The 25,896-nt window shown below is 41.4% G+C and overlaps 3 protein-coding genes across 4 annotated transcripts; all 3 read left to right on the forward strand.

The window, feature by feature from the left end:
* Positions 1-7,909: 7,909 nt before the first annotated feature.
* On the forward strand, positions 7,910-12,812 carry pwp1 (PWP1 homolog, endonuclein). The gene is made up of 15 exons (XM_070992053.1): positions 7,910-8,114; positions 8,412-8,470; positions 8,671-8,846; positions 8,972-9,057; positions 9,219-9,315; positions 9,456-9,566; positions 9,652-9,782; positions 10,055-10,128; positions 10,296-10,392; positions 10,476-10,537; positions 10,623-10,734; positions 10,884-10,974; positions 11,554-11,675; positions 11,831-11,936; positions 12,199-12,812. Exons 1-15 carry the CDS (start codon positions 8,049-8,051, stop codon positions 12,294-12,296), a joined length of 1,488 nt encoding a protein of 495 aa, XP_070848154.1. The 5' UTR covers positions 7,910-8,048; the 3' UTR covers positions 12,297-12,812.
* Positions 12,813-13,423: 611 nt separating this feature from the next.
* mrpl42 (mitochondrial ribosomal protein L42) lies at positions 13,424-15,508 on the forward strand. The gene is made up of 5 exons (XM_070992236.1): positions 13,424-13,533; positions 14,021-14,084; positions 14,368-14,452; positions 14,919-15,082; positions 15,392-15,508. Exons 1-5 carry the CDS (start codon positions 13,455-13,457, stop codon positions 15,435-15,437), a joined length of 438 nt encoding a protein of 145 aa, XP_070848337.1. The 5' UTR covers positions 13,424-13,454; the 3' UTR covers positions 15,438-15,508.
* A 654-nt stretch (positions 15,509-16,162) lies between these two features.
* ube2nb (ubiquitin-conjugating enzyme E2Nb) lies at positions 16,163-24,241 on the forward strand. Of its 2 annotated transcripts, XM_070991879.1 has the most exons (5): positions 16,172-16,275; positions 17,875-18,121; positions 19,705-19,845; positions 21,127-21,184; positions 21,928-22,333. In XM_070991879.1, the coding sequence occupies exons 1-4, from the start codon at positions 16,246-16,248 to the stop codon at positions 21,180-21,182; spliced, it is 474 nt and encodes a 157-aa protein (XP_070847980.1). In that variant the 5' UTR covers positions 16,172-16,245; the 3' UTR covers positions 21,183-21,184; positions 21,928-22,333. The 2 variants fall into 2 exon arrangements, with proteins under 2 accessions (XP_070847981.1, XP_070847980.1); XM_070991880.1 differs by lacking the exon at positions 21,127-21,184 and having other exon boundaries at positions 16,163-16,275; positions 21,928-24,241.
* The last annotated feature ends 1,655 nt before the right edge of the window (positions 24,242-25,896 follow it).

Here is a 25,896-nt window from a genome sequence, read left to right on the forward strand (position 1 = left end):
CGTAAAATACGCGCGTTTGTGCGCATCACAACATGTGCGTAAAAAACGGCGCTTCAAAGTGGTTTTCCACTGGTTACTCCATGGTGAGGTGAAGATGTTGTACAGCGCTTAAGGCTCTGGACTTTAAAGCAGGGATCATTTTAGCTTGCAGGTACGAATTCCGGGAGTGGCACTGGTCACTTGAACCCTTCGCGGGGATTTTTGGTTGTTTCTTGTTTGTTTCTTTTACTCTGTCATGCACCACGCTGCTCTCTTATGATGTATTTGTTTGGATATAAACCCACTGACTTTGCAGCCCGGTGTTAGGAAACAAGGTGGCAGAAACCTGTGTGCACTCCTCATTTCTGTCTTAAACTCCCCCTCCATGCATTGTTAGAATATATAGACATATATTTTGGCTACACACACACACACACACACACACAAAGGCACACGCACACACACACATATACGTATGTGTGTGTGCGCGCGTGCGGGGGTGTGTGTGTGTAGCCAAAATGTCTATATATTCTAACAATGCATGGAAGGGGAGTGAGACTTAGAGGAGTGCACACAGGTTTCTGCCATCTTGTTAACTGACACAGGGCTGCAAAGTCAGTGGGTTTATATCCAAACAAATACATCACAATATAGCAGCGTGGTGCATGACGGAGGAAAAGAAACAAACAAGAAACGACCAAAAAACCCCGCAAAGGGTTCAAGTAAACAATGCCACTCACAGGATTCCTACCTGCAAGCTAAAACGATCCCTGCTTCAAAGTCCAGAGCACTAAGCGCTGTACAACTTCTTCACTTCATTCTCCATGGAGTAACCAGTGGAAATCAACAATGACCTAAAAGCATTGACCAGAAAAAATAAAACGAAACGGCGTTTTTTACGCGCGTTCTCAGAGGACTTCATTACGCGTAAAAAGCGGCGTTCTTTTTGCGCATTACGGCGTAAAAAACGGCGTGAAGTCTGAAAAAACCGCGTATTTCTGGCAGGAACGGTTTTTATGATTTCTAAATTTCTGTCTGTACGCTGCAAGGACCAGCTCATAAGCACGTAAAATTGCAGCTTTAACCGAATCGTAGTGGAGGCTGTCCTCCATTGGGAGCGCAGCTACGGTTTCCTGAGCTTTCCCATGCACCTTACACTGCAACAGGAGACACCACACCTCTGGCCCACTGCAATGCCGTAGCGATGCGTTCAAAGGCTGCAATGCACGAGTCTACTTCAGTTTCTCGGAACACAGGAACTACAGCAATGTGTTTGCCAATGTCAAAAGGTTTTTGAGAAGTGGTAGAGGAAGGAGACATACTTGGGGCATCAGCGAATGCGGCGTAGCCGCGCGGCTTTGTCAGCCTCGATTTCCTGCCGTTTTATCTCCAGCTGGAACTGCCTGTCCTGTGCCTATTCCTGAGCCTCCATCTGGCGACGTGCAAGCCGTACGTTCAGCTTCGCCTCCACTCTGGAGCCAGTACTAATAGACAGCGGACGAGCCACCACTTTTTGTTACGACCCAGCTCGATAGGGGTGAGCCTCGGGCTCTAGCTGGCGTAGCCGCACGGCTTTGTCAGCCTCGATTTCCAGCCGTTTTATCTCCAACTGGAACTGCCTCTCCTGTGCCTTTTCCTGAGCTTCCATCTGGCGACGTGCAAGCCGTACGTTCAGCTTCGCCTCCACTCTGGAGTCAGTACTAATAGACAGCGGTTTGTACCGAGGCAGCGTGAACGGCGTTTGCGGCCGCTCAGCCACTCCAGTCTCTGCTACTGAGACAGTTTGAGCACCGGTAGGATCACTCTCGAGCATCGCTGGCCCTGGTTGAGCCAGCACCAAGAGGATCTCTAACTCCACCCGCAATTTGAGCCAGATCATCTTTGCGGCAGCAGTCCAACTTGTCCGGGAATTTTTTAACATATATCCCGGACGGGCCACGACTTTTTGTTACGACCCAGCTCGCTAGGGGTGAGCCTCGAGCTCTAGCTGGCGTCTCTGCTACTGAGACTGCTTGAGCACCGGGAGGATCACCCTCCAGCATCGCTGGCCCTGGTTGTGCCGGCACCACAAGGATCTCTAACTCTACCAGCTTATCAACAACGAGAGCTTTAAGCTCCTTTTTAAGAATTTGTTTGGGGAACGAAAGACTGAAGTAACTCGCATTTTGAGCCAGATCATCTTTGCGGCAGCAGTCCAATTTGTCCAACGAGGGACTGGCCAAAAACTGTTGCTGAATTTTCGGCTTGGGGGGGCGACCACTTACCCACCAAAACATTGTTATCACGCAGATAAACCACATTATCACCAGTTGCTTTGTCTGCACTCACCTTTGAGAAGCACTTCTGTGGTGTAGGATCAGCCCGTTGAGCAGCACACAGACGGTCTCTGGTCACCGGCAGGGACAGACATTCAGGAGAGAAGCTGCTGCGGAGACAGCTGCTGCTCCAGATGGTTCACCGTCAGCTGCAGTCTCTCCTGGTTCTCCTCCATCTCGCTCATCTCCTTGCGCTGGATGGTTTCTGCCTGTTCCAGCAGAGACTGGGGACTTGATCTCTTGAGAGCTGGCTTTCAGAAGCTCATCCCGTCTGCAAATGTCTCTTTCCAAGTTGGAGACACTGTAGCTGAGTCTCTTCTTTTCAGTCCCCAGTTGATCAGTATTCAGTATTCAAGTATTCAAAATTGTTTTGAATCGCAAAAGGCCAAAGGCCAAGACAACGAAAAGAGCGAGTGGGTGCTTTTCAAACAAATGAAAAAATCAAAACCAAAAGAAAACTCTCTAAAAATGAGAGTTTACCTAAATATAAAAGAGAACTAAGTAATACTAACCAAAAGAAAACTCTCTAAAAATGAGAGTTTACCTAAATATAAAAGAGAACTAAGTAATACTAACCAAAAGAAAACTCTCTAAAATGAGAGTTTAACTAAATATAAAAGAGAACTAAGTAATACTAACCAAAAGAAAACTCTCTAAAATGAGAGTTTAACTAAATATAAAAGAGAACTAAGTAATACTAACCAAGAGAAAACTCTCTAAAATGAGAGTTTAACTAAATATAAAAGAGAACTAAGTAATACTAACCAAAAGAAAACTCTCTAAAAATGAGAGTTTACCTAAATATAAAAGAGAACTAAGTAATACTAACCAAAAGAAAACTCTCTAAAAATGAGAGTTTACCTAAATATAAAAGAGAACTAAGTAATACTAACCAAAAGAAAACTCTCTAAAATGAGAGTTTAACTAAATATAAAAGAGAACTAAGTAATACTAACCAAAAGAAAACTCTCTAAAAATGAGAGTTTAACTAAATATAAAAGAGAACTAAGTAATACTAACCAAAAGAAAACTCTCTAAAAATGAGAGTTTAACTAAATATAAAAGAGAACTAAGTAATACTAACCAAAAGAAAACTCTCTAAAAATGAGAGTTTAACTAAATATAAAAGAGAACTAAGTAATACTAACTAAAAGAGAACTCTCCAAAAGTGAGAGCTTAATTAACTAAAACCCTCCTAAATGAGGCCTACTATTCAAATGGAAACACAACAAGAACCAAAATACAAGGGAAAAGCACCCCTAAGCCTATTGAAGCTAACAAATCAACACTAAGTGTATGTACAAATCAGTCCCCCCCCTCTAAACCTAGCTCAATATCGAGTCTGGTTGCCAAACAAGACAGAGAGTTGAATTCTCTACCTTGTCTTCCTTGTCTGTCCAGCCTTAAAGCAGTTCAGGTGAGACCAGAAGCTACGTTTCTTCTTCTCCAGCTGCTCTAGGAGCTCCACCAGCTTTTCTACGAGCTGCTCCTCTAAGGCTTCGGCGAAGTCTGCGGCCTCTTGGAGCATGCCAGAGAGATGGTCTTTCTCCTCTCTGAGAGCCACGATTTCGGTGTCCCTCTGTTGGAGCTGCTGCTCCAGATGGTTCACCGTCATCTGCAGTCTCTCCTGCTTCTCCTCCATCTCGACCATCTCCTGGCACCAGATCTGTTCCTCCTGGTCCAGCTGCTCTAGGAGCTTCACCATCTGCTCTAGGGCGCTCTCCTCGAAGGCTTCGGTGAAGTCTGTGGCCTCTTGGAGCATGCCAGAGAGATGGTCTTTCTCCTCTCTGAGAGCCACGATTTCGGTGTCCCTCTGTTGGAGCTGCTGCTCCAGATGGTTCACCGTCATCTGCAGTCTCTCCTGCTTCTCCTCCATCTCGACCATCTCCTGGCACCAGATCTGTTCCTTCTCGTCCAGCTGCTCCAGGAGCTTCACCATCTGCTCTAGGGCGCTCTCCTCGAAAGCTTCGGTGAAGTCTGTGGCCTCTTTGAGCATGCCAGAGAGATGGTCTTTCTCCTCTCTGAGAGCCACGATTTCGGTGTCCCTCTGTTGGAGCTGCTCCTCCATCTCACGCTTCTCCTGGCACCAGGTCTGTTCGCTCTTGACCAGCTGCTGTAGGAGATTCTCCTCGAGGGCTTTGGTGTGGTCTGCGGCCTCTTGGAGCAAGTTAGAGAGATGGTCTTTCTCCTGTCTGAGATCCACGATTTCGGTGTCCCTCTGTTGGAGCTGCTGCTCCAGATGGTTCACCGTCATCTGCAGTCTCTCCAAGTTCTCTGCCATCTCGCTCATCTCCTTGCACTGGATGTGTTCTCAGTAGCAGAATAATAATCAATTAATCAATGACTTAATCGATGTAATAATCTGCACTCTGGAACGCGTATCTCTCTCAGGTGTAAATCCAAGGTCGATACTACTCTGCTGGGGTTTGCAGCTGAATTTATAGGTATAAGCCAATTCCATTCTAGAACTAGAACTACATCAAAGCCACTTCAATCCCATTGGCTGCACACATGATGACACATTTGGTGGGCGGGGCTAATCCAGGAACACACATGGTTCCTTTTTTTTGTTTTGATTTTTTTTTTTTTTTTTAAGATTCGTCCCTCAGGCTGTGAGATTTCTGAACTCATCCTCTGCACTTCACCACAGAAACTGTTTTAATTTTCGGACCTTTTATTCATTCATTATTTTTGTCATTTTTGTTCTGTGAGGAGCATAAGGGGAATATAGCTGTCCTTTCATTGTGTTGTACCTGTGTTGTACAATGACAAATAAATGAACCTTGTACCCTGAAAAATCAGAACAAGAGACAAACAACAGTTTAAGAGAGTGTCTTTGAGAAAAAGTTGAAGGTTCAAGAAGCCTGTGGACATATGTAAAAACAGGGAAACATCAGGATGTCTACTCATCAAGTAACTGCAAGACATTTCAGCATGACGAGATGGAGCCAGAGGCTAACACAGCTGGTCCACAGAGAAAAGAGACCACTTCATTGTGTGGACCACTAAAATGAATGTGTTCAGTCCAGCTTGTTTGTTTAATTGCGTATGAAAAGTGGAAACTACCCCACATATCATCTTTGGTGTCATCTTTGATGGCGGCCTCAGTGTTAGTTACAGTTAAAGTGTAAAATTACTCACAAATCAGTCATAATGGGCTCTGTCAGTGTCACATTTATATGCTACAATATTATCTCATTATCACTGATGCATTACCATGTGAGAAGAGCTACTTTCACTCATTTTATATCCTCTGAGGTGGCTTATTTCACTCCATGAAAATATTTTGGATTCTTGCTTTGCAGATGAAGGTTTTAAACCTTCATCTGCAAAGCAAATCGAAACTACAGCTGTCAGAAAAAAATAACATATTTTCCTCCAAAATGTAGGGGACTACAAGTATAAAGTAAATGCTCAAGGAAAGTACAAGTACCTCAATCTGTTTCAAGAGTTTCATATTAATTCTAATCCTAAATCTCATCTGTGTTACTTGCATTAAGTCTACTTTTTCTCCTGTGGCTTTAAAACCATGAAAACATCTTTTCTCTCTCGACTTCTTCGATTTTCAGCTTGGGATTGGAGTGTATTTTCTTCGTGTACAAGCCTTGTTAACGGAGTGAAATGGTGTGTTTTCACATATTCCAGCCCCTGCCCGAGTTAGTCTGACTGGAGGTTATCCGCAAGGAGGTTAAGTAGGATATTGGCTTATGGAATATAATTGTAAAGCCGAGTTTCCTGGTCATGAATAAATACTTTTTCGTACCTCATGGCTGATCGTCATTTCTGGTGCTAGTGACCTGCAGTGGGTGTAACATCTGACATCACCGGCAGCTCATCTCGGCGTCATTATGTGCCGGTGAGTGTAACATGTCACAGTGGTGATCAGGTCTTTCCACTGATATCTTTTACTTCATCAAAGGTACAAATCCCACAGCGTAAAAATCCTGCGTTCAAAACCCGATTTACAGTATCAACATTAAAAGTGCTCGTTATGGAGAGTGGACCATTTCATAATCATTTCTGTTATCCCTCCATCCATTTTCTATACCGCCTATCCTGCCTGTCCCACCCTGGACCGGTAGCCAGGATCCGACCCGGGACACATGATAATAGCAATGATAATAACAGCTGAGTCCAGTCAGCTTGAATTAAAGGCATGAATCAGTTTGAATGAATCAGCATCCGACCCGGGATCCAACCCGGTACCGACCCGGAAATTTCACGAGACATTGCCGGGACCAACCCGGAAATTTCCCGGGTCGGTCCAGGGTCGGACCCGGGTAGGTACCGAGTTGGATCCCGGGTCGGATGCTGAAAAACTGATTAATGCCTTTAATTCAAGCTGACTGACCCAGCCGTTGCTATCATTATTATTATCATTAGTGAGTGTGTCCCGGGTCGGATCCTGGTTACTGATCCAGTCCGAGTTGTTGATATTATTAGTAGTAGTGTGCTTGTCACGGGTCGGATCCCGGGTCAGATCCCGGCCCTGGTTATTATTATTATTATTATTATTATTATTAGTTGTAGTAGTAGTAGTAGTAGTAGTAGTAGTTATAGTGGTGGTAGTGTGTGTGTGTGTGTGTGTGTGCGTGTGTGTGTGTGTGTGTGTGTGTGTGTGTGTGTGTGTGGGTGTGTGTGTTTGTTTGTTTGATGTGTGTACTGAGACACAGGCAGATGCACTTGATTTTCTAAATAAAATTCCTTTCAGACTCTTATGATCAATAAAATATTTTTTGTTCAGTCTCTCCCAGTACCAAATGGCCACCGCTGTACGTCATAATGGAGGAAGAGGAGCATGAGCATGTACATTCAGTTCACGATTGACTCATGCATGCAGAAAACTGACTCCAGTTGGGTATCTGAATATTTACAGTCCCAAAAGAAAGCTCAGATCTCTAATAACTGTGGGTTTTGAGGCCTGGCTGACAGTAATTGTACAGAAGTACATTCAAGAAAGCATTTAAATCTTAAATCTGGCCTTTCCTGACTTGAACAAGGACCAGTCAGTTCAATCAGTCACTGAAATCAGATATAACATGAGTCAGTCGAGGCCCTGTCATGCTAAAACTCCAAGGCCGGAGAAGCATTAAAATCTTCACAAATGTAGCTTTTTTTTCAGGGCTGTTGTTTTGGATCACAGGGGTACAGGTAATAACTTTGCCTTTGACTCTCCTGCAAGAAGCCGTATGATGTCATGTTGTGAGAATCTCCATCACCTGCCAGATGCATTGTGCAACAGTTGCTTCAACCTGGTTGGTCAAGAAGCACATGCCAGAAACTCTAGAAACAAAGCACACAATTGAAAACCCCCCACAAGACTGCATGTAGAGGTCTGAGTGCATTTTCTTTTATTAGTGTCCTGGTGGTGTCCTGATTTCTCAGTCAGTCTGCTGCTGGTCTTTCTGTGTGTGCCCATATGGAGATTACTCTCATCACACATTATGTCAATGAAATTAAAACACTACACAGTATTTTATTTAATTTTTTTTTTTTTTTTTAACAACCTAGCATTGAAGCAGTACTGTTTGTTTGAGGACACTGAGATTGAGTGGGCGGTTTTACAGCTCAACCATATTTTTGATCAGGAAGACATTGCAACGCTCTTTGACGTCATCTAGATGCGACGCAGGACCCATGCAAACTCACATGCAGTCCGACTGTGTGCATCTCTGAGCTGAAGCAGTGTGCACAACAAGCACACGTTTGTAGATTTCACTGTATTTGATCGTTAAACCACACGGTTTCTCCACAATGAGCTCCCAGATCACCTGTGTCGGATGGGTCGGAAGAGGCGTTGCAAGGGAAACCCCGGACAAAGTAAGTGGCTAACATGTCGGACTAGCTAACCTTAGCCCAAGTTGTCAACATGTTAGGCACACTGTGCTAGTGTCCCAATTTAAATGGCCAAATTTCAAAGCTTTCTGGCTGTCACTTTCATGTGAGCTATTGTTTCACCTTAACCTGCGAACATAAAGACTGTCGTGTAATATAATACAACGCGTTTTGTGTGGTAACGGCTAGCTAAAATGTCAGACTGTTTTAGACTGCATAAAACGTAATCAATCAATTAGTCAACGCAGTGAAAATGTTTATCTTTTTTAATGCCATTTTCAGGTTGAGTTGAGCCAAGAGGAGCTGCAGCGCATCATTACTGAAGCCAAAGAGGAGCTGGGGTGTGTTGGGATACCATCACTGCTGTCTGTGCCTGTTTTATCGCTTGGTGCTATAAAGTTTTCAGATATCACAAGTGGAAGCATTACTCGTTAGTGGGAGCTGAACAAGATTAAAATGTTACTGTTTTTCCCCCCAAATAGCCAAACATCTGTAGCTTGTTTCATATTAATTCGTTTTGTTTTCATCTATTCTAAATCAGGGAACTAGCAGCTCAGGATGAAGAAGAGGAGGATGAAGGGATTGCTACTGAACAGAATCCTAATAGTAATATGGCAGACATTGATGAAAGTCCAAAGGATGAGCATAAAGAAGAAAAGGAGGAAGATGACGAGCTAGCAGAATACGACCTGGATAAATATGACGAAGAGGATGCAGGTTAGTGGCTGTTTACTGTATTTGCAGTGTGTATTCTCTCTGTTAATAGTTTCTTACATATGTCTATTTAAATGTAGCTGTCTTGTTCAGACTGACCTTGTATCTACTGTTCATCTTCAATTTAGTGACCGCTAGTCTTGGCGACAGTCTGGCTGGGCTCACAGTGTTCAGCTCTAATGAGGAGGATCCTTACGTCACTATCAAAGACACAGTGAGTGCCCTCAATCAACACGTGAATACAGATTCACTATAGTTGAGAAAATTATGAGAAACTAGAAGTATGTTTTCCAGTGCAGGGATGTTATTAAAACCTGTGAAAAAGCCATAATATTGTAGCTCTGGTGTTACCTCCAGCTTTGTTCTTCCCTCTAGGATCAGTATGAGCGAGAAGACTTCCAGATCAAACCCAGTGACAATCTCATCCTGGCAGGCCGGGCAGACAAGGACTGCTGCAATTTGGACATCTATGGTAGATGTTTTTATATGCAGTATAATGAGATGATAGTGAATATCTTCTTGTTGTTTGGCTAGTGATGTTCTAGCTTAGAATGTCAGCTAAATAACATGTGATGTAGATGTATTTGTAACAGTTGATCTCTTGTGTTGCAGTTTATAACTCTGAGGAGGAATCTCTTTATGTTCATCATGATATTCTGCTGCCAGCTTATCCACTGTGTGTGGAGTGGCTAAACTTTGACCCCAGTCCTGGAGAAGGACCTGGTAAGAAAATATTGCCTTCCTCTGACGAATGCATAAAAGAATAAATACCTAGTTTTATCTGTTTTATCTGGTCTCTCTTCTCTAGCTAACTATGCCGCTGTCGGCAACATGACACCTAAGATAGATGTGTGGGACCTGGATGTTGTGGACTGTTTAGAGCCAGTCTTCTCCTTGGGGAGCAAAAAGGCCTCCAAGAAGAAAAAGAAGAGCAAGAAGGTACAAACGTGTTCTTATACAAGCATCTGTGTGGTGAGCGTGGGGTCTGAAAACTGTCAATCTGTTAGTAAATGTTGTATTTTAGCAATGGTTTGTTGACTTGATAATAGAAATGACTGGAAATTGAATGATTGTCCTGCTTTTTTTTTCTTTAGGAAGTATAAACTTCTTAAATTTTCAACACTGTTGACAGTAGACATCTGCTCCCCTGCACTCCTTTCTGCTTTGTTAGATATCATTAACTCATTGCCACCTGTTTTCATTGATGCCAGGGGGCAGCAGCAGCAGAGCCTGTGGAGGGGCACACAGATGCAGTGCTGGATTTATCCTGGAACAAACTGGTCAGGTCAGTATTTGAGGCCCTCGGAGCATTCACTAATATGTTTCATTATAATGTAGTGCTGGCAGAAGTTCATCCAAAAATGCACCTAATGCTTCTCAAATGTACATTTCTTCTGCATGTTCTCAGATTAGTTCATTACCCATAAAACAAATCCACTTTCTCTGCATTAGAAATGTGTTGGCCAGTGGATCAGCAGATGACACAGTTGTCTTGTGGGATCTCACCCAAGGCAAACCAGCCACAACTCTGCGCAAGCACACCGATAAGGTATTCAATGAGAAAGATTAACAGTGTAAATTTTGTATTACATCCTCAGAATTTTGCAGGTTTCAGCGTTGTTTATCTTTCAGGTTCAGACTTTATCATTCCATCCGTTTGAGGCACAGACTCTGATATCGGGATCATATGACAAGTATGTGTAATCTGGTTTCGCCCTTAGTTTACGGACAGGAGAAACTTTGTGTGGTGAATTTGAGACGAACATTTTCTCCTTTCAGGACAGCTGTCCTGTATGACTGTCGCAGTCCAGACAACAGCTTTCGGATCTGGAGGTTTAGTGGTCAAGTGGAGCGTCTGGTCTGGAACCACTTTTCACCGTGCAACTTCCTGGTAGGGGCTCAAATTCTTCTCCTGCTGCTGATTACAAATATAGCTGGTGTGTATGCTAATGGTGATTGTGCAGTAAACCTCGTTTATCCCTCTTCTGTGGTTTCTTCCCTCTGCTCTGTGGTTAACTCGGGGCTGTGGTTGTGTTTCAGGCCAGCACAGAGGATGGATTTGTCTACTGCCTGGACGCACGCTCAGATAAACCTGTTTTCACACTGAGAGCTCATGATGCAGAAGTGTCAGGTAGGTAGAAATGTGCGGACGTGTGTGTGTGTGTGTGTGTGTGTGTGTACATGCATGTAATCAAAGGAGAAAAACCAATCCACCATCCAAAAATTTTTTTTCCAGTGATTTGGTTCTTGTTCCTCTGCACTGTGTGGTGAGACTGTTGGTCATGAGTCACGTAGGAGGGATGAAAGCACGGGTGAACATTGTTGGCACATACCAGAGAAATGTGGGAAAACTTGTGGCTGCTTTATTTAAAATCCTTGAAAACATTGTGATGAGTCCAGTGAGTCAGCAGTGAGCCTTTCTTCTACCATGCTTTCCACCATTTAATTTGCATGTGAGCGTATTGTGAGTGTCCGTTTTAGGTGTTCTAGCTCTGTGAAGGACGGGTGAACCTTACCTCTCGCACAGTGCATGCTGGGATAGGCTCCGGAAACCCTGCGGTCATGAAGAATAACAGGGCGTAGAAAAAAATGCGTGAAAGGATGGAGGAATTGTCTGTGAAACCAATAAGGTTTTGGTTTCAGGCTTTTACTTCATGGTGAGCCTAATGTCTCTGACCACACAGTGAAAACGTCTCCAACGTCTCTGCAGGTTTGAACCTGAGCAGCCAAGTTAAAGGATGCCTGGTCACCGCATCAGCTGACAAACACGTTAAGATTTGGGACATTTTGGGCAACAAACCCAACCTGGTGCACTCACGGGATATGAAAATGGTAAGAAGACATACACAGCGTGTGGATGTCAGATTGTTTCACCTTCTCTCACTGAAGGGTTGTGATTCATTGTAGAGGTATTTTGCAGGGTCAAAGACCTGAAGTTTGTGTTTGTAAGATTAGTTTTAACAACTTGCTTCTCCAACTGTGAACAGGGTGTGCTGTTCTGTGCAGCGTGTTGCCCTGATCAGCCCTTTGTCTACTCCTTCGGGGGACAGAAGGACGGCCTGCGGATTTGGGACATAAACGATGTTGCAGCAGGTAAAGTTTACTATAAATGTATTTCTTTCTTTCCTTTGTTCTTTAGATGAAACAATTTGCTCCGTTCATTTAAATCCTATTAAAATGTAAATAATTTGACACTTTATTCTTAGAAAAACATATTTATTCCACTTTAACTTGTTGGTCTGCTAGATGTGTTTCCTGTTAAGCAATTAGGCAATAGGCAGTGCCTGACCTTTATGTATGAAGTCAGGTGGTAAACCGATAATGCTGACCTGTTATTGTGATTGTTTGCCTTTAGTCGCAGAGGTATTCGGCAGTCGCGAACGCCTGGTGTTGAACACGGGATCACAGGCATCCAGCACTGCAGCCGCAGCAGAGATGGACGTCTCCGAGTGACGGATAACAACCTGTAAACATGCATAAACTGAGCATCCCTGGAAATGCATCAAGCTGCTCCTCTTGTTGCTGCATTCCTCGGTTGTGTAGTGCTTAGAGGGAGAGGTTTGGAAGACTTGAAGCTGCATTCATGGAGGTTTAGAAAGGCCAGAATGCACACTGGACCGAAAATACAAGAAAAACTTGTTCTGCTTGTCTCTCAGCACAGATAACCGTGGCTTTGTACACTCAAAGATGTGTTAAGACAAGAACGTGTTTCTTATATTCATATGAGTGAATATTCCCGGGACTTTCTTTTTTATTTTTATAGGGAAGTAGTGATTCAAATATTTGAATTGCTTTGTTTGAATTGTTTATTACTCTGAGATCTCTTTCAGTTTCCCTTTCACTGTACATTAACAAATGTAATATGCCTCTAAACCTACCCTAACCAAACCTGGGTATGGCTAAAGTATTGGAAATTAATAGACCCTTTGAAATGTTGTATATTCAATAAATTAACAGTTTCTAAAATGTGTAAATGTTCCTGTTATTTGGAATTTGCAGCCCTTGGAGGATGATGCACAAAGTAAATGATAATTCTGCCCAAAATGGATCAAAGGTGAGGTCAAATTAATGAACTGAACTGCCCTTAAGCAAGAGTGCTACAACTTCTAGGTCCTCATCTTAGATTTCTTGTCATTAGCTCTTCAATTTGAGGTAGTTTTCAGTGTCAAAAAGAGTATGATAATCCAAACATGTTAATCATATTCAAATGCTCTCACAACCATCACAAACTGATTGAATCAATACAGTTGATTGTTCATATATTGAATATGAAGTGCATACACAAATATTAATTTAGCATCTAATTTAAGACATTACATTTTGAATCGGACACCGTTTCAGTGTAGCTATGACTTTGCCTGTAGGATACCTGTACTGTAACATTATCCAGCTCTGCGAAATGAAGATGGACACAACTCTTATTGTGTTTTGATTAGAAAATAAGATCCACGTAATTTTGTAAGTAATGTAAAATAACAAGTGTGGAGTGGGTTGGATTTTCTTTTGTAGACCGGTCTGTGCTGGTCTGTTGAAAAGTGGAACTAAAGTTGTGTGCGTGAGTGAGTGAGTGTGTCGGAACTATTACACTGATGCACAAGCGAATTTAACAGCATGGCGTCGGGTCATTTGTGCAAGCTACACAGTCTCCTAAGGCGACTTTCTAACGGCACAACACTGCGAGGTGCACAAAGTGAGTTGTTTTCTTGCTAGTTTTACAAACTGTTCGTTGAAGGTCTTGTTAGTTTACCGCTTTTAACCGTTAAGGCAACGACGGCGGGAGTAAAAGCTAACAGGGGCTAACCTTGACAGTATTATGTTTAGCTGGCAAGTAAACATTGGATCTTGGTTAGCATTAACGGTGTTTTCAATGTCAGAGCCGTGTTTCCTTTAAACGACATCGACATGCGAATTTGCAGTCCAGAGGAGTGTAGCTACATCACCACACTGGACACTTTTAGTTTCCTCTTCTATTAATGGTCAACCCTCCATGCATACATAAGTTGGTGGCCCTGCCTTTACGTCTTCTTCGAGGTACGGGAAAACCAGACTTGACCGTCTAAGAACCTATGAATGGCATTAATGATGGTCTGCAGTGGATTTATGCAGGTGTCAGGTAGAATTCTGTCCTGTTAATGAAGTTAATTAGTGTTTCTCACCTGTTTGGTTTTCTGCTGTAGCATGTTTGGTGCCTGTGCGACAGAAGTCCAGCATCAGTGGTCCTTCACTTGATGCCTCTAACAGGTATGTTCAGAGTTTGATTTCGAAATAAGTTTAAACACATATTTAGTGATATAAACCCTGACATGACAAATAATTGATGCAATCTGCAAACCTCACAGCCAGATGTCAATAAATCCTACAGATTGGACCTTTTAAAGCAAGTTATTGTCATGATGTTTCCTACATTTCCACCGTATGATTTAGTCAGGAGTGAAGCAGTTTGCTCGCTGAAGTATTACATGTTAATTTGTTATGCAAATACTGTTGAATTCAGTACAACAACCTTCTCATTTCTTGGATTTAGTAATGTGGAAATTGCCGTGACTTCAGATGGGAAAACCATAGTGTGCTACCATCCGACTGTCGACATTCCCTATGAGCTTACCCAGGTAAGAAAGGGCTTTTTAGCCTCAGATGTCAGTGTGTAAGTTATGATGACATAATCTATATCCGATAATGTCATTGATTCGGGATTTGAGAGAGACATTGGATGCTCCAGTTTTATTGGAAGAAGCCCTGCAGATTGTCCTCCGCAGCGCATTTCCATACCTCTGTCCTAGAAGACATAAAATTTATTTTCAAGGTCTGTGTGCTTAATTAAAACCTCTTCATGAAGACTTATGCTAGATTTTGACCCTTTTCATTCTTAATTCAACAAAGTTTATAAGGCTTTTGGCACTGGGTGAAGCAAATAATACTGAAGTACTGTAAATCTTCTTACTGCTGTCACAGGTGTCCGTGAGTTAGACATATATCAGTAATCAGCATAAAAAGATGATGGAAATTGTTGCAGGATTGCTGGAAATTAATATGATAAAATATATTAGAGTCGTTCATGACAGTGAATCTTTGCAGCCTATAGAACGCCCAGACCCCGTGACCAACCAGGTTGACACCCACGACCAGGTTTTAAAGGCCCACCTCAGCAAGGAGGTGCTGAAGGACAAACCGGGGCCGACTATAGAGGAGTTGAGCAAGATGTTTTTCACCACCAAACACCGGTGGTACCCAAAAGGACAGTAAGTACACGAGTAACACTCAGCACTGGCAGAAGCCTTTGACACCACTGTTGGTACAGAGGCTTGCTTTATTGTACAGAGAGCCGTCAGGACATTTTTCTCCTTGATTTCGTGTGTTTGTATTAAAAGCCTTACTCTCTCATGACAAATTAATGGCTGCTGCATCTCTTCAGTTGAGGTGACCAGTTGATTCAGTGTCGCTGCAGTAGAAACAGAATGTGAGAGCTGAAAGAAAAAATGTTAGCCCATCAAAAAATCCCTTTGTCGATATTTGTCAAAATGAATGTCTTTCTGTTTCACTGTTCACAGGTATCACATGAGACGCATAAAGAAGAATCCCCCAAAGGACAGATAGTCAAAGGCCAAAGTTCCATAACTGCTAATTATGTTTGTTTGTGTCGTCACAATGATAATAAACTGTTAAATATTAAATCACTAGTCATGAGTTTTGAGTCAGTGCTGCCACAATGAAATCACACTTGTGCTTTGTTGTCATCGTCCACAGATTTTTTTTTAAGTCTGCATTAAGAAATCATGTAAATAAACTGTAGTTCTTCATGCTACCTACCATGAAAAAAACTTTCACTACAGACCCAGAAACAGAAAGCCAGACTTCTACTATTATTTACTATCTTTTGGCATTCATCAAAATTAATTTGCAGTTTCTGTTCACCCTAACAAATGTGTTTAACAGTGTAAGCAGGAGGTATAACCATATCTGTGAAATATGAAATATGTAAAACACAAAGGGAAAGACCATGACAATATTTAACTTATATATAATCTTTGTTTTTATGTATTTTTAGAGAGCAAATATGTAAAGGTTTGAAGAGAGAAAAAAACATACTTCTGCTTCCTATCTTTCAGAAAATTACATTTGCATTAAAAAAAATCGCCTTTCATAATATATTATCACATATTTATGTGGAAGCTTTAACTTGTGTTTATTATGTTGGAAATTTCACTGAAAATCTGACTAAAATGGAGAAGTAAAATCACAACAAATATTTATATTTTTTCCACAATCTTCCACACCATCATATTTTCTTACGTCATCTGAAGCCACCGGAAGAGTGAGTTAACTAGCCCCGCCCCGGCAGCTCAGTCAGTCCAACCTGAAGAGAAGGCGAGTCCACGGCTAAAAATATAATAGCTAACACAAGATGGCCGGTTTGCCTCGTAGGATTATTAAGGTACGCTTTACGCCCGACAATGTATATAAATATTAATGAGCCTATGTGTGAGTATTGTAAAGATTATTTGGTGAGAATATGGACGTACAGTTACTGCTATCCAACGTGTAGCCTGACGTTAGCGCCGCTAGCACAATTAGCTCTTATCTAGCTAGTTATCAAGCTAGCTCGTTGGTCCATGTCTGCAAGTGTTTTGTTTGCCACTTCCGTTTACTCCCGTCTGCTGAGATCTGTGGCTGAATTTCTGTACGAATAGATGTGTTGGCTTACTCAAAATGTAGTATTCTCGTTACTGGGTTGCTAATTTGCAGTATTAATGAACAAATTGTGACATTTTGTTGTAGTCGCCCTATGAATGGATTCGCTAAGTAAGCTAGGCTAGCAGCTGTAGCTTTGGTGATTGGTGACTACACATGTCTGGCGCTGATGTGAAACGCTGCCCTTAAGGTCTCAAAACGTTTAAGCGCGTGTAGTAAAGCAAATACGCTAGTGTTGCTTCTTTTGTATAAAACGAAACGGAAAAATAGGCAGAAATTTAAGGCCTGTTGCGTAGCGGTCTCCTCCCTCAACCTCACCGCAACTTCACTGGGCCAGGCCCGGCGGTGGGCGCGATCAGCCTTTTCCGCCTCATCCAGCAGCTATCTCTCAGGTTTAGCAGGTTCTCAGTCAGTAATACGACAGAGCGAAAACACGACACAGTTTCCATTACAGCGATCTGTAGTTTTGAAAAGAGGAATGAATAACATTTCTATTAACACTGAACGCGTTTCCTTCCTGTTGACTGCAGATGTTTCAGTGCACCTGCCTCATCAAAATGCAGAAATGTGAAAAATGTTCCACTTCCTCCTTTTGATTTCCACTGTCGATCGTCTGTTAAGAGAAGCTCAATATTTAATTGATTTGCTGTAAAACCACTTTTGATAGATTAAGAAATGCAATCACACCGAGTAAACGAACAATCTGTCATCTGAATTCTTAAAATGGTTGATAAAATAATTTAGGTCTGAAACAGCCAGTCACTAATCGATTGACAGAAAATCACATATCAATTGATAAATAAATGATTGATCGTTTTAGTGATTAAGTAAAATGATAGAAATCTATTGATTAGTCTTTAAAATGTGAATATTTGGTTGCTGAGTTCACCTTATGTGATAGTAAACAAAATATGTCTGTATTTTTACATTTTTTGTTCTTTTATATGATCTTATATAAAATTGATTAATTGAAGAAAATAATGGACACATGAATCTAAAATGAAAATGTTAGTTGTATCCATAGTTAGATAGATGATAGGTGTGTGTGTTTAATCAGTCATTGTACAGTATGTGTGAAGTGCTCCATCCCTCACCTGCCTTTTCATTTCTATGTTTAATAATAGCTTGTGAAATGTTGGTTTGTGTGTATGTGCTTGAGTTTGGAAGTGCACGTGTGACTAAGCAGGGTGAAATTGTATGTCCTCATCCATTATTCACTTGAAAGCCTGTTGTCTGCTGACACCTCCACAGGTCTTCCTGCAGCGGTGTTTGTTTTTTTTGTCTTCTTTTAACTCAAAATTCAACAACGGCATCATGTGTTTCTCATTCTGACCACACTCAGGAGACACAGCGGTTGATGGCAGAGCCTGTTCCAGGGATCACGGCTACACCTGATGAAGGGAATGCACGTTACTTCCATGTGGTCATTGCAGGGCCTCAAGACTCTCCTTTTGAAGGAGGCACATTTAAACTTGAACTATTTCTTCCAGAAGAGTATCCCATGGCAGCTCCCAAAGTGCGATTCATGACCAAAATCTACCACCCCAATGTCGACAAACTGGGAAGAATATGTTTAGACATTTTGAAAGGTAAGAAAACGTGAGAAGGAAAACTCTTTTTATGGCCTCAACGTGGAACCAAACTCAAAAGAGAGAGCATGTTTTTCACAGAAATTCATAGCAATGAGTAGCATCATAAACCATTAAAGATGCACTTAGTGATTTCTGACCAGTCTGAGGAAGAAAATATCTTTGCAGAGGCTTTTAGGTTGATCCGACGTACACAACTGATCAAGTTATTCCCAGTGTGTTAGGAAGCAGCAACGACACAGAGCATCATAGGGATCCCACTGGAGCTTTGTTTCACACTACAAATTATGTTAATTTCTTACTGGCTTCACAGAAAAATGTCAGGCAGGGAAGGAGAGTGTGTATGAGGCAGCGACACGGCTGCGAGACGTGGTATTAAACTGGCCCTGAGGCTAAATTATAGTATTATTATTAGTATTATAGTACTGGTAAGCTCCAACATTACCGCTATGTTTTGGTGTAATTTATTGTCATGATGCTGCATCTCCTCTGCTTTGCGAGTCAGGGCTGTGCTCTCTAACTACTCTTGTTACTGTAGTGCAACAAAACCTTCAGAAGTAAAAAGTCAATACTTTACCAATACACCTGTCAATCAAGCATAAACATGTAAACGCACAGAAAAGTAGTATTTCCGTCTGGTCTGTTCACACTCATCCACTGCTGCCATGCTTTACACAAGTACAGCGCGCTATCTCGGCTAATAGCAAACTGTGGAACAGTTAAGGAAGGCTGTGTTAGGTTGTATGAAATTGCCTTTTTCTGTATTACAGAAGTTTACATTTGGGCCACCAAGAATGTAAAAAAAATGGCCGCTAGATTTAGGGGCTTGATGGTCTGTGGGCTGTGCTTAAAAATATTAGCGTCTTTCCCTGTTATGAAATAGATTTGATCGATTGCACCTTTCAGTCACTGATAGCCCGACTGCAGCCATTTACATGCTCTAAATGTCACATCTCAGCAGCTTCGACTGGCACAATAATTCTCAACTAACAAACCTGGTGAGCTTACATCTGACTTACACACCAGCAGTGTCAGGATTGACTCACAGATTTAGGTTTTATCTTCGCAACCAGAACTGGGTAAAAGAAAAGAAAAATGCTTTTTATTATGTGAGCTGGCTGAAGAGCAGCTGGTTCTGTTTGCAGAAATACAACTTTTGGGATGAAGCCCCGGGAAGCAGATGTGATGTGATTACAACCATTAAATCAAGTTTTGAGGTAAACAAACTCGAGGTGTAATGTTTATTTGGCAAGCGCGGAACAGACAGCAGCACAGAGGATGCCAGACTTGCTATTAGGTAATAAAGGAAATATTGGAACAGACTGTGATTTGTAGGCACACTGATCTGCACTTACAGTGTGTCACTGGCTCGTATTTTATTGTTTTGATTCACTGGATTGACGAGAGTTGTTTTCCATCATCAGAAAGAAAAGGGATCTCGGAGCATTTCAGATGTCATCCATGACGGTTGGCATCTCTGTCGCTGGCATATTAGCTGAAGTTTCCCTCGTTTTGCAAATCTGATGCTCAAGCTGTCATATTTGTCTCTTGTTGTGTCTTTTTCTGAACTTCCCTTCTTCCAGATAAGTGGTCTCCAGCCCTGCAGATCCGTACAGTGTTGCTATCTATCCAGGCGTTATTAAGTGCTCCCAATCCAGATGATCCCCTGGCAAACGATGTCGCAGAGCAGTGGAAGAAAAACGAAAGCAGTGCCATCGAGACAGGTGAGGATTTGATTTCTGTTGTTCAGCACTCATGAAAGCACCAGCTGTACTGAACTATATTGCCACTGCCACAGGTGGTTACAGCTTTCCAGTATTAAAAATGCTTTGGTAGATGGCAGCATCATTAGCCTAATTCCAGTCCAGTGTTGTTTTTGGGACTGTGTTGACAACATAATCTGACTCTAAAAGCACACAAATACGGCAGTAAACATGAATGAAATCCGCTAAGTGTTGCTTTAGAATATTAGAATCTGTAAACTGGCCCCGGTGATGAGATGGTTGGCTTTAGAGTATTGAGTGATTGCTGCTGTTTGTACCTTGATCACCGTGTTGGCGTAAAGGAAGCTGAGAGGCTTGTCTTTATGGCCGGGCAATATGGACTGCACAGTGGCAATAAAATAGCTTCAGCTGTTATACAGATGATGTGTACATGTGTTAGAAGCAACAGTGTCGAGCGGCTAACAAGAAGCCAAAGCCAGACCGGAGAATGGAGTGAAACCAAAATGGAATCAAATGGTGGCAATAACATCCATCATAACATTTATGGTTTCAGTCTTACTGTATGGTTGGTGTATACAGGACCTGTCTTTACATTTTTCTGGAGTTGACAGTTCATTATTTTATTTATTTTCTGATGCCGTTTCACTCTTCAGTGCAACATCTGTTTGTCGAAGACAGTCTGAGATTTGCGTTCTTTGTGGAATCAATGAATCAAAACGTGATGTAAACGCGTAAGCAGAGAAACTGAAAAAATGCTGCAGCACAAGTTTAATGGTTCGGATTTATGGCTGCGTTATGAATGAACTTGTCAATTTTTCATCGATTGTCTAGCTATTAAAAATAACACAGAAAACCAGCAAACCTCCAGATCAGAGGATCTTATTGACAGATTATTCGACAGCAGCTGTTTTGTTCATTTATTAAGTCGTTTTTTTAAAAGGGAAAAGTATGAAAAACTTGTTTGTTCCAGTTGCCCACATGTGACTATTTTCTGGTTTTCTGTGATCGGAAACTGGATTCCTTTGGGTTTTCAACTGCTGGTGGAACAAAACAGGCAACTTGAATACGTCAGCTCAGCTTTGAAAAGCCATCGATCATCAGAATCGTTGATTAGTTTTGTGTCGATCAACTGAACATTTCAGCAGGCTGACTGTTGTTTTTGGGAGTTTGTTTGACCGAACACATCAGTGTAGACTCTGCAATGCTTTCCTTATCCACAGTCCTGCAGCATATCCCCCTCACACCCTCCACCACCCTTTTATCTCTCTGTCTGTCCCCCAGCCCGAGATTGGACCAAGCTCTACGCAGGCAGCAGTAATAGACCATCAGCACGTTGACTGTATGTTTTTAAATTGATGATGTACGGTTGGTGTAAACAGACCTGTCTTGACCTTTTTCTTGGGTTTTCCGTTCACGAAGCTTGACTTTTTGCTCTCATTTAACTGTTCGGTGTCTCGTGCAAATGCCTGTTGAGCCTATGAAAAGTCCAAAAATAGTGGAAAATATCCATCACGATCTCTCAGAGCCCACAATGATGGCTTCACATTGCTTGTTTTAGGTACTCACGTTTGGAGGGCATGAACCATAGAAAATCAGCAAACCCTCAGATAAGAGCATCTGGAAGTAGATGTTAATCAAGAACAACTGTTTTGATAATCAATTCATTGTTTAAAGTCGATTTTTTTTTTTAAAGAAAAAAACGCCAAAAAGCTCCTTATGTGTGAATAGTTTCTGGTTTTCTATGAAAGGAAACTGAATACATCTGGGCTTTGACCTTCTGGTGGAACAAAACAAGCAACTTGAACATGTCAGCTTGGGCTTTTGGAAATCTTCTCTGAGATCAATTCATTAATTAGTCAAGAAAATAACTGACAGATTAATAGATGATGGAAATAATCTCTCATTTTGGGCACATTTGCTTGAGAAACTCTCTAAATTTCAGCTACTTCAGGCTGCATTTGATCTGGGAGCATCTGAGTACACTCTGCAACACTTTCCCTTCTCCACAGCCTCGCACCATAACCCCCCCCCCCTTTCACACACCCCCACCACCATTTTATCTCTCTGTCTCTCCCCCCTCAGCCCGAGCATGGACCAGGCTCTACGCGGGCAACACTGAAGTATAGAAGAAGAGTGACGAGGCGTCTGAATGTGATCCACAAAATGTACTCCTATTCTGTCAACATTTGAATTTTACGGACACAAAAAAAAGAAAAAAAAAAGATTATAAGTCCAAATCTATTTGAAAGAAATGAGATGTACTGCTGCAGACCTCTGGGTGACTTATTTTCCTCTCTAAGACGCGTTAAATGTGTGTTAACTTTTTTTTTGTTTTGTTTTTTCCTTGTGTTGCTATTTAAATGCATGGACAGAGAATGACACCCTCCCCAGTACAGTCTGAAGAATAACATGCAATATGCTGTCCCGAACTAGGCACATACTGGTACGTTTGCAAAATCTACATTAAAGCTGTTTTTCTTTTAACACATTATTGGTCTACACCTCTGTACGGCTGTTGTTAGAGACAACATGTTAGTTCAACACAAAGACGGCGTACAGCTCTTTTCTCCCCACATGTATGATAACGTTTCTCTTGGGAATATGGAGAGTTTTTGGATTATAACCCTTATATTAAACAAAAAAGTTAGTTGTATTCTCATTTTCACATCACTGATTAAGTCAGGGCACTTAACACGGAGCTCAGAGGTGAAACTCATCACGATATTCGCACAGCAAAGACGATCTTATTTGTAAAATTGGACTTAAAAGCGATTCGATTTAAAGGGTCCCGCACAGGAAGCACTCGTTCAGTCCCACACGAACCTTTGGAAGACACTAACTGCAGCACAAACCATGTGAGAGTTTTAAGTATTAGACTCTGAAAGAAAAATAAAAAACCGAGGGACGTTCATTCCAACGTTTTCACTGTACAATACACTTGAAGACGCCCCGATGGTCACAGCTAACATTTAACAGCGTCAGTTTGTGGCCCAGCAGATGTCATTTTACCTGTTTTCGTAATCTTAACATTGGTGTTGCGTTGATAAAATACACTGTCGTTTAATTTAGGCGTCTAAACCCTGTTAGGTGAGGCCACATCTTAGACTTTTCTTCAGTCTGTCGAGCTGCTTTCTCGGTTTTCTCACGTCTGTTTAAGTTCCAGGAAAAGTCTCTTCAAACCCTGACGGACAGTTTGGGGAGGGTGCACAGGTTTCTTTCACACGCTTTAAAAAAAAAAACAACTCATTTCCAACACATTGAGAACGGTAGGATGATTCTTTGTGCTGTAAAGGAACTGTACACTTGTTGTAGCGGACTACTAAAATGTGTTGAAATTGTGCTTTTTTTTAAGGGTGTGGGATGTTCCGCTGTCTGTTTTTATTTTTTAACTGTTTGTCCATGCTATCTATGTTGCCTGTTCTCTATTTTATTTTCAGTGTTACTTCATTAAAAAAGGCATGTACCATAATTAAACTGATATCAGGACAGTTGAAACTAGTTGTCTTCAGGGTGTTTGTGAGAGTCGAGGCGTCGAGTTGTCTTTAAGGGGAAAGTTTTTTTTAATGATTACAGAGCTGTTTTTCACCGTTCCTCAGTGGGTCTCACCTGCTTTTGCTCTTTTTGTGATCTGTGATGATTATACAAATGAATTCAATTGATTGGGACATTGTGGCTGCGGAAAAAGTGATAATCCAAATAAAACATACGCCAGATTAAAGGTTCTTATCATGCTATGACAGATTTTATATTTGGCTCAAAATTACACATGAAACCTTGTGTCCAGCTCTAGATTGGGATTTGTTAACACGTAGAAAAGACCCTTAAACTTTCCTTTTTAAAGATGCTGTGTTGGTGGATCAGTGTGACAACAGATCACCCTGTTCGTTCAGACCCTCTGTGGTCACATTGCTTCTGTGTGGCTCATCTGAGGGAAGACTGTAACATTATGTTGTAGTAAAACTATTTTTGTTAGGCTTTTTTTTTTTTTTTTTTTTTTTTTTTTTGGTTCATCTTCTTTCTTGCTCTTTATTGGAATATCACAGGCTCGGTGTTGCTTAGATTTGTTTGTGTCCTGTCCTCACCCAGAATGAATAACTAACTGTTTCTAACTGCTACATTTACTCAAGTCTGGAAGATGGAGCACGGCTTAAAACCTGGTTAATTTATTGTTTCCCTGAGGGACTTGACAGGTATCTAAACCAAGATACAGTCACTCACTGGATTTTTGAAGCATCTAGATCAAAATATTGAGAGATCAAACTCTGATTAATCAGCTCCCCATGTGTAAAAAAGAAAAAAAAAAGAAAAAGTAAAAGAAGAGTTCTGTCGGTAATTTCAGTACATTTGCAAACATGGCTCTTCAAATACTCTGTAAATAAACTGAGTTAAGTAAGTAGAGGCTCGTCTGGTTTATGTTGTGTGCAGTTTGTATTCTCCTGGAGGAGAGAGGTTACAGCTCAGATGTAAGTTATGGAGGGTGATTGTACAGATCACTCCCACGCGTTCATGTCTCATGTAGGAATTTGCAATCTGAGAATACGTCTTGTTTTCTTGAGTTTGCTCTGACGGCTTTTTAAGGCAACCATTTAATAAATTTCAAATTGCAGCCCACAGAATCTGATTTAGGTGTCTGTTGTTTAATAAAGCTTTAATCAGAACAAAAACATAAGGATTTTGCATGGATGGTATGAAGTTGTGAAGCATTGCTGGCACACACTGAAAGTCTACACCTCCTTGATTTGCAGGAGGTAGTACCGTTTCTGTCCAGCTGAGGGAGACATTGACGCTTGAACAGTAGTCAGTCATGCAAAATGTTTTCCTCCTGTTTTTATGGAAACATGCATATATAATGTGAAATCACAAACTCGGGTTAATTTTGTTTTTATGTGTGAACATGAGCACAAGCCACATCCAAAAACTCCACAAGAAATACATACAAAACAGCATAAATCTGAAGAAGTACATACAAAACTCCATAAGAAATATATACAAAACACAATTACCACAACACTGAATGACAAGCATGAGATCATGCATGAATACATGACTAATCTCTTTTAAAAACCTGTTTTAACTGGGGGTTAAATGATCCTGTTAATAATTCATTTTAAGATCTGTGGGTAACAAGTTCCACATATTGATCGTCTGAACGGAAAAAGACATCTATCAAAAATCAGCTTTGTGTTGGTAATAACTGGCACACCTGATGAGTGCAGTGGTCAATAATGTTATTAATTACACCTATGCTTTTTGCATGTGTGTGCTGTGAAGGTCGATTTCAAGCCTCTCTGCCCTTTCCTCCTGCAGTTCTATAGATGTTCACAAGATGGCGCTACAGACAGATTTTACCTGGACCAGACAACATGCAGTCCCTTGCGGTTGCTAGGACAGAGGCACCTCATAAAAATAATGATTTTTTTATGACCGCTTGCAGACATTAGGATGTGTTCTTCCTTTCCATTACTTTCTGCCAGGTGTCTCTAAATGACATCTTCTCAGCAGCATCACATGAAGAAACAGGTTATTTGTCCAGTTAAGATGTTTGGATACCTGAGCAAATACAATCCATACACTTAGTCTGCAGCAGGCATTTTTGGCCCTCTTTACCACAGTGGAGGCACCTGTCCGGAGCTGTTTTCCTCTACAGAAAGCAGCGTTTTGCAACATTTTATGATCATGGCTTGGTTTATATGGCAACAGTGAGTCATTCAGGCTGGTATGCAGCCATTCTTTGAGTGGAATTGCAGGAAATGATTCCCCTCACTATCTGAAATATCTGACAAAACATTAACTAGTCCCAGAGGCTGTTGTCTCTGGGAAGGGTTTGTTATGGCACCGACCATCCTGAGAAAATCTCTGGTTAAACTGATGCTTTTTTTTAAAGTCTTAGTTTCCCATGACACATTTCATATTTATAGATAGGACCTCATGTGTGACCTACTGGTACAAAAACATTACAGGGTCACAAAAGTGTTGATGATAATAATAATAATAATAATGATAATAATGTGTAGAGATTTTGTGGTCTTATCTTTTGTGGGTAATTAAAAT

This window comes from Chaetodon trifascialis, chromosome 22, assembly GCF_039877785.1.
Source record: "Chaetodon trifascialis isolate fChaTrf1 chromosome 22, fChaTrf1.hap1, whole genome shotgun sequence".
NCBI lineage: Eukaryota > Metazoa > Chordata > Actinopteri > Chaetodontiformes > Chaetodontidae > Chaetodon > Chaetodon trifascialis.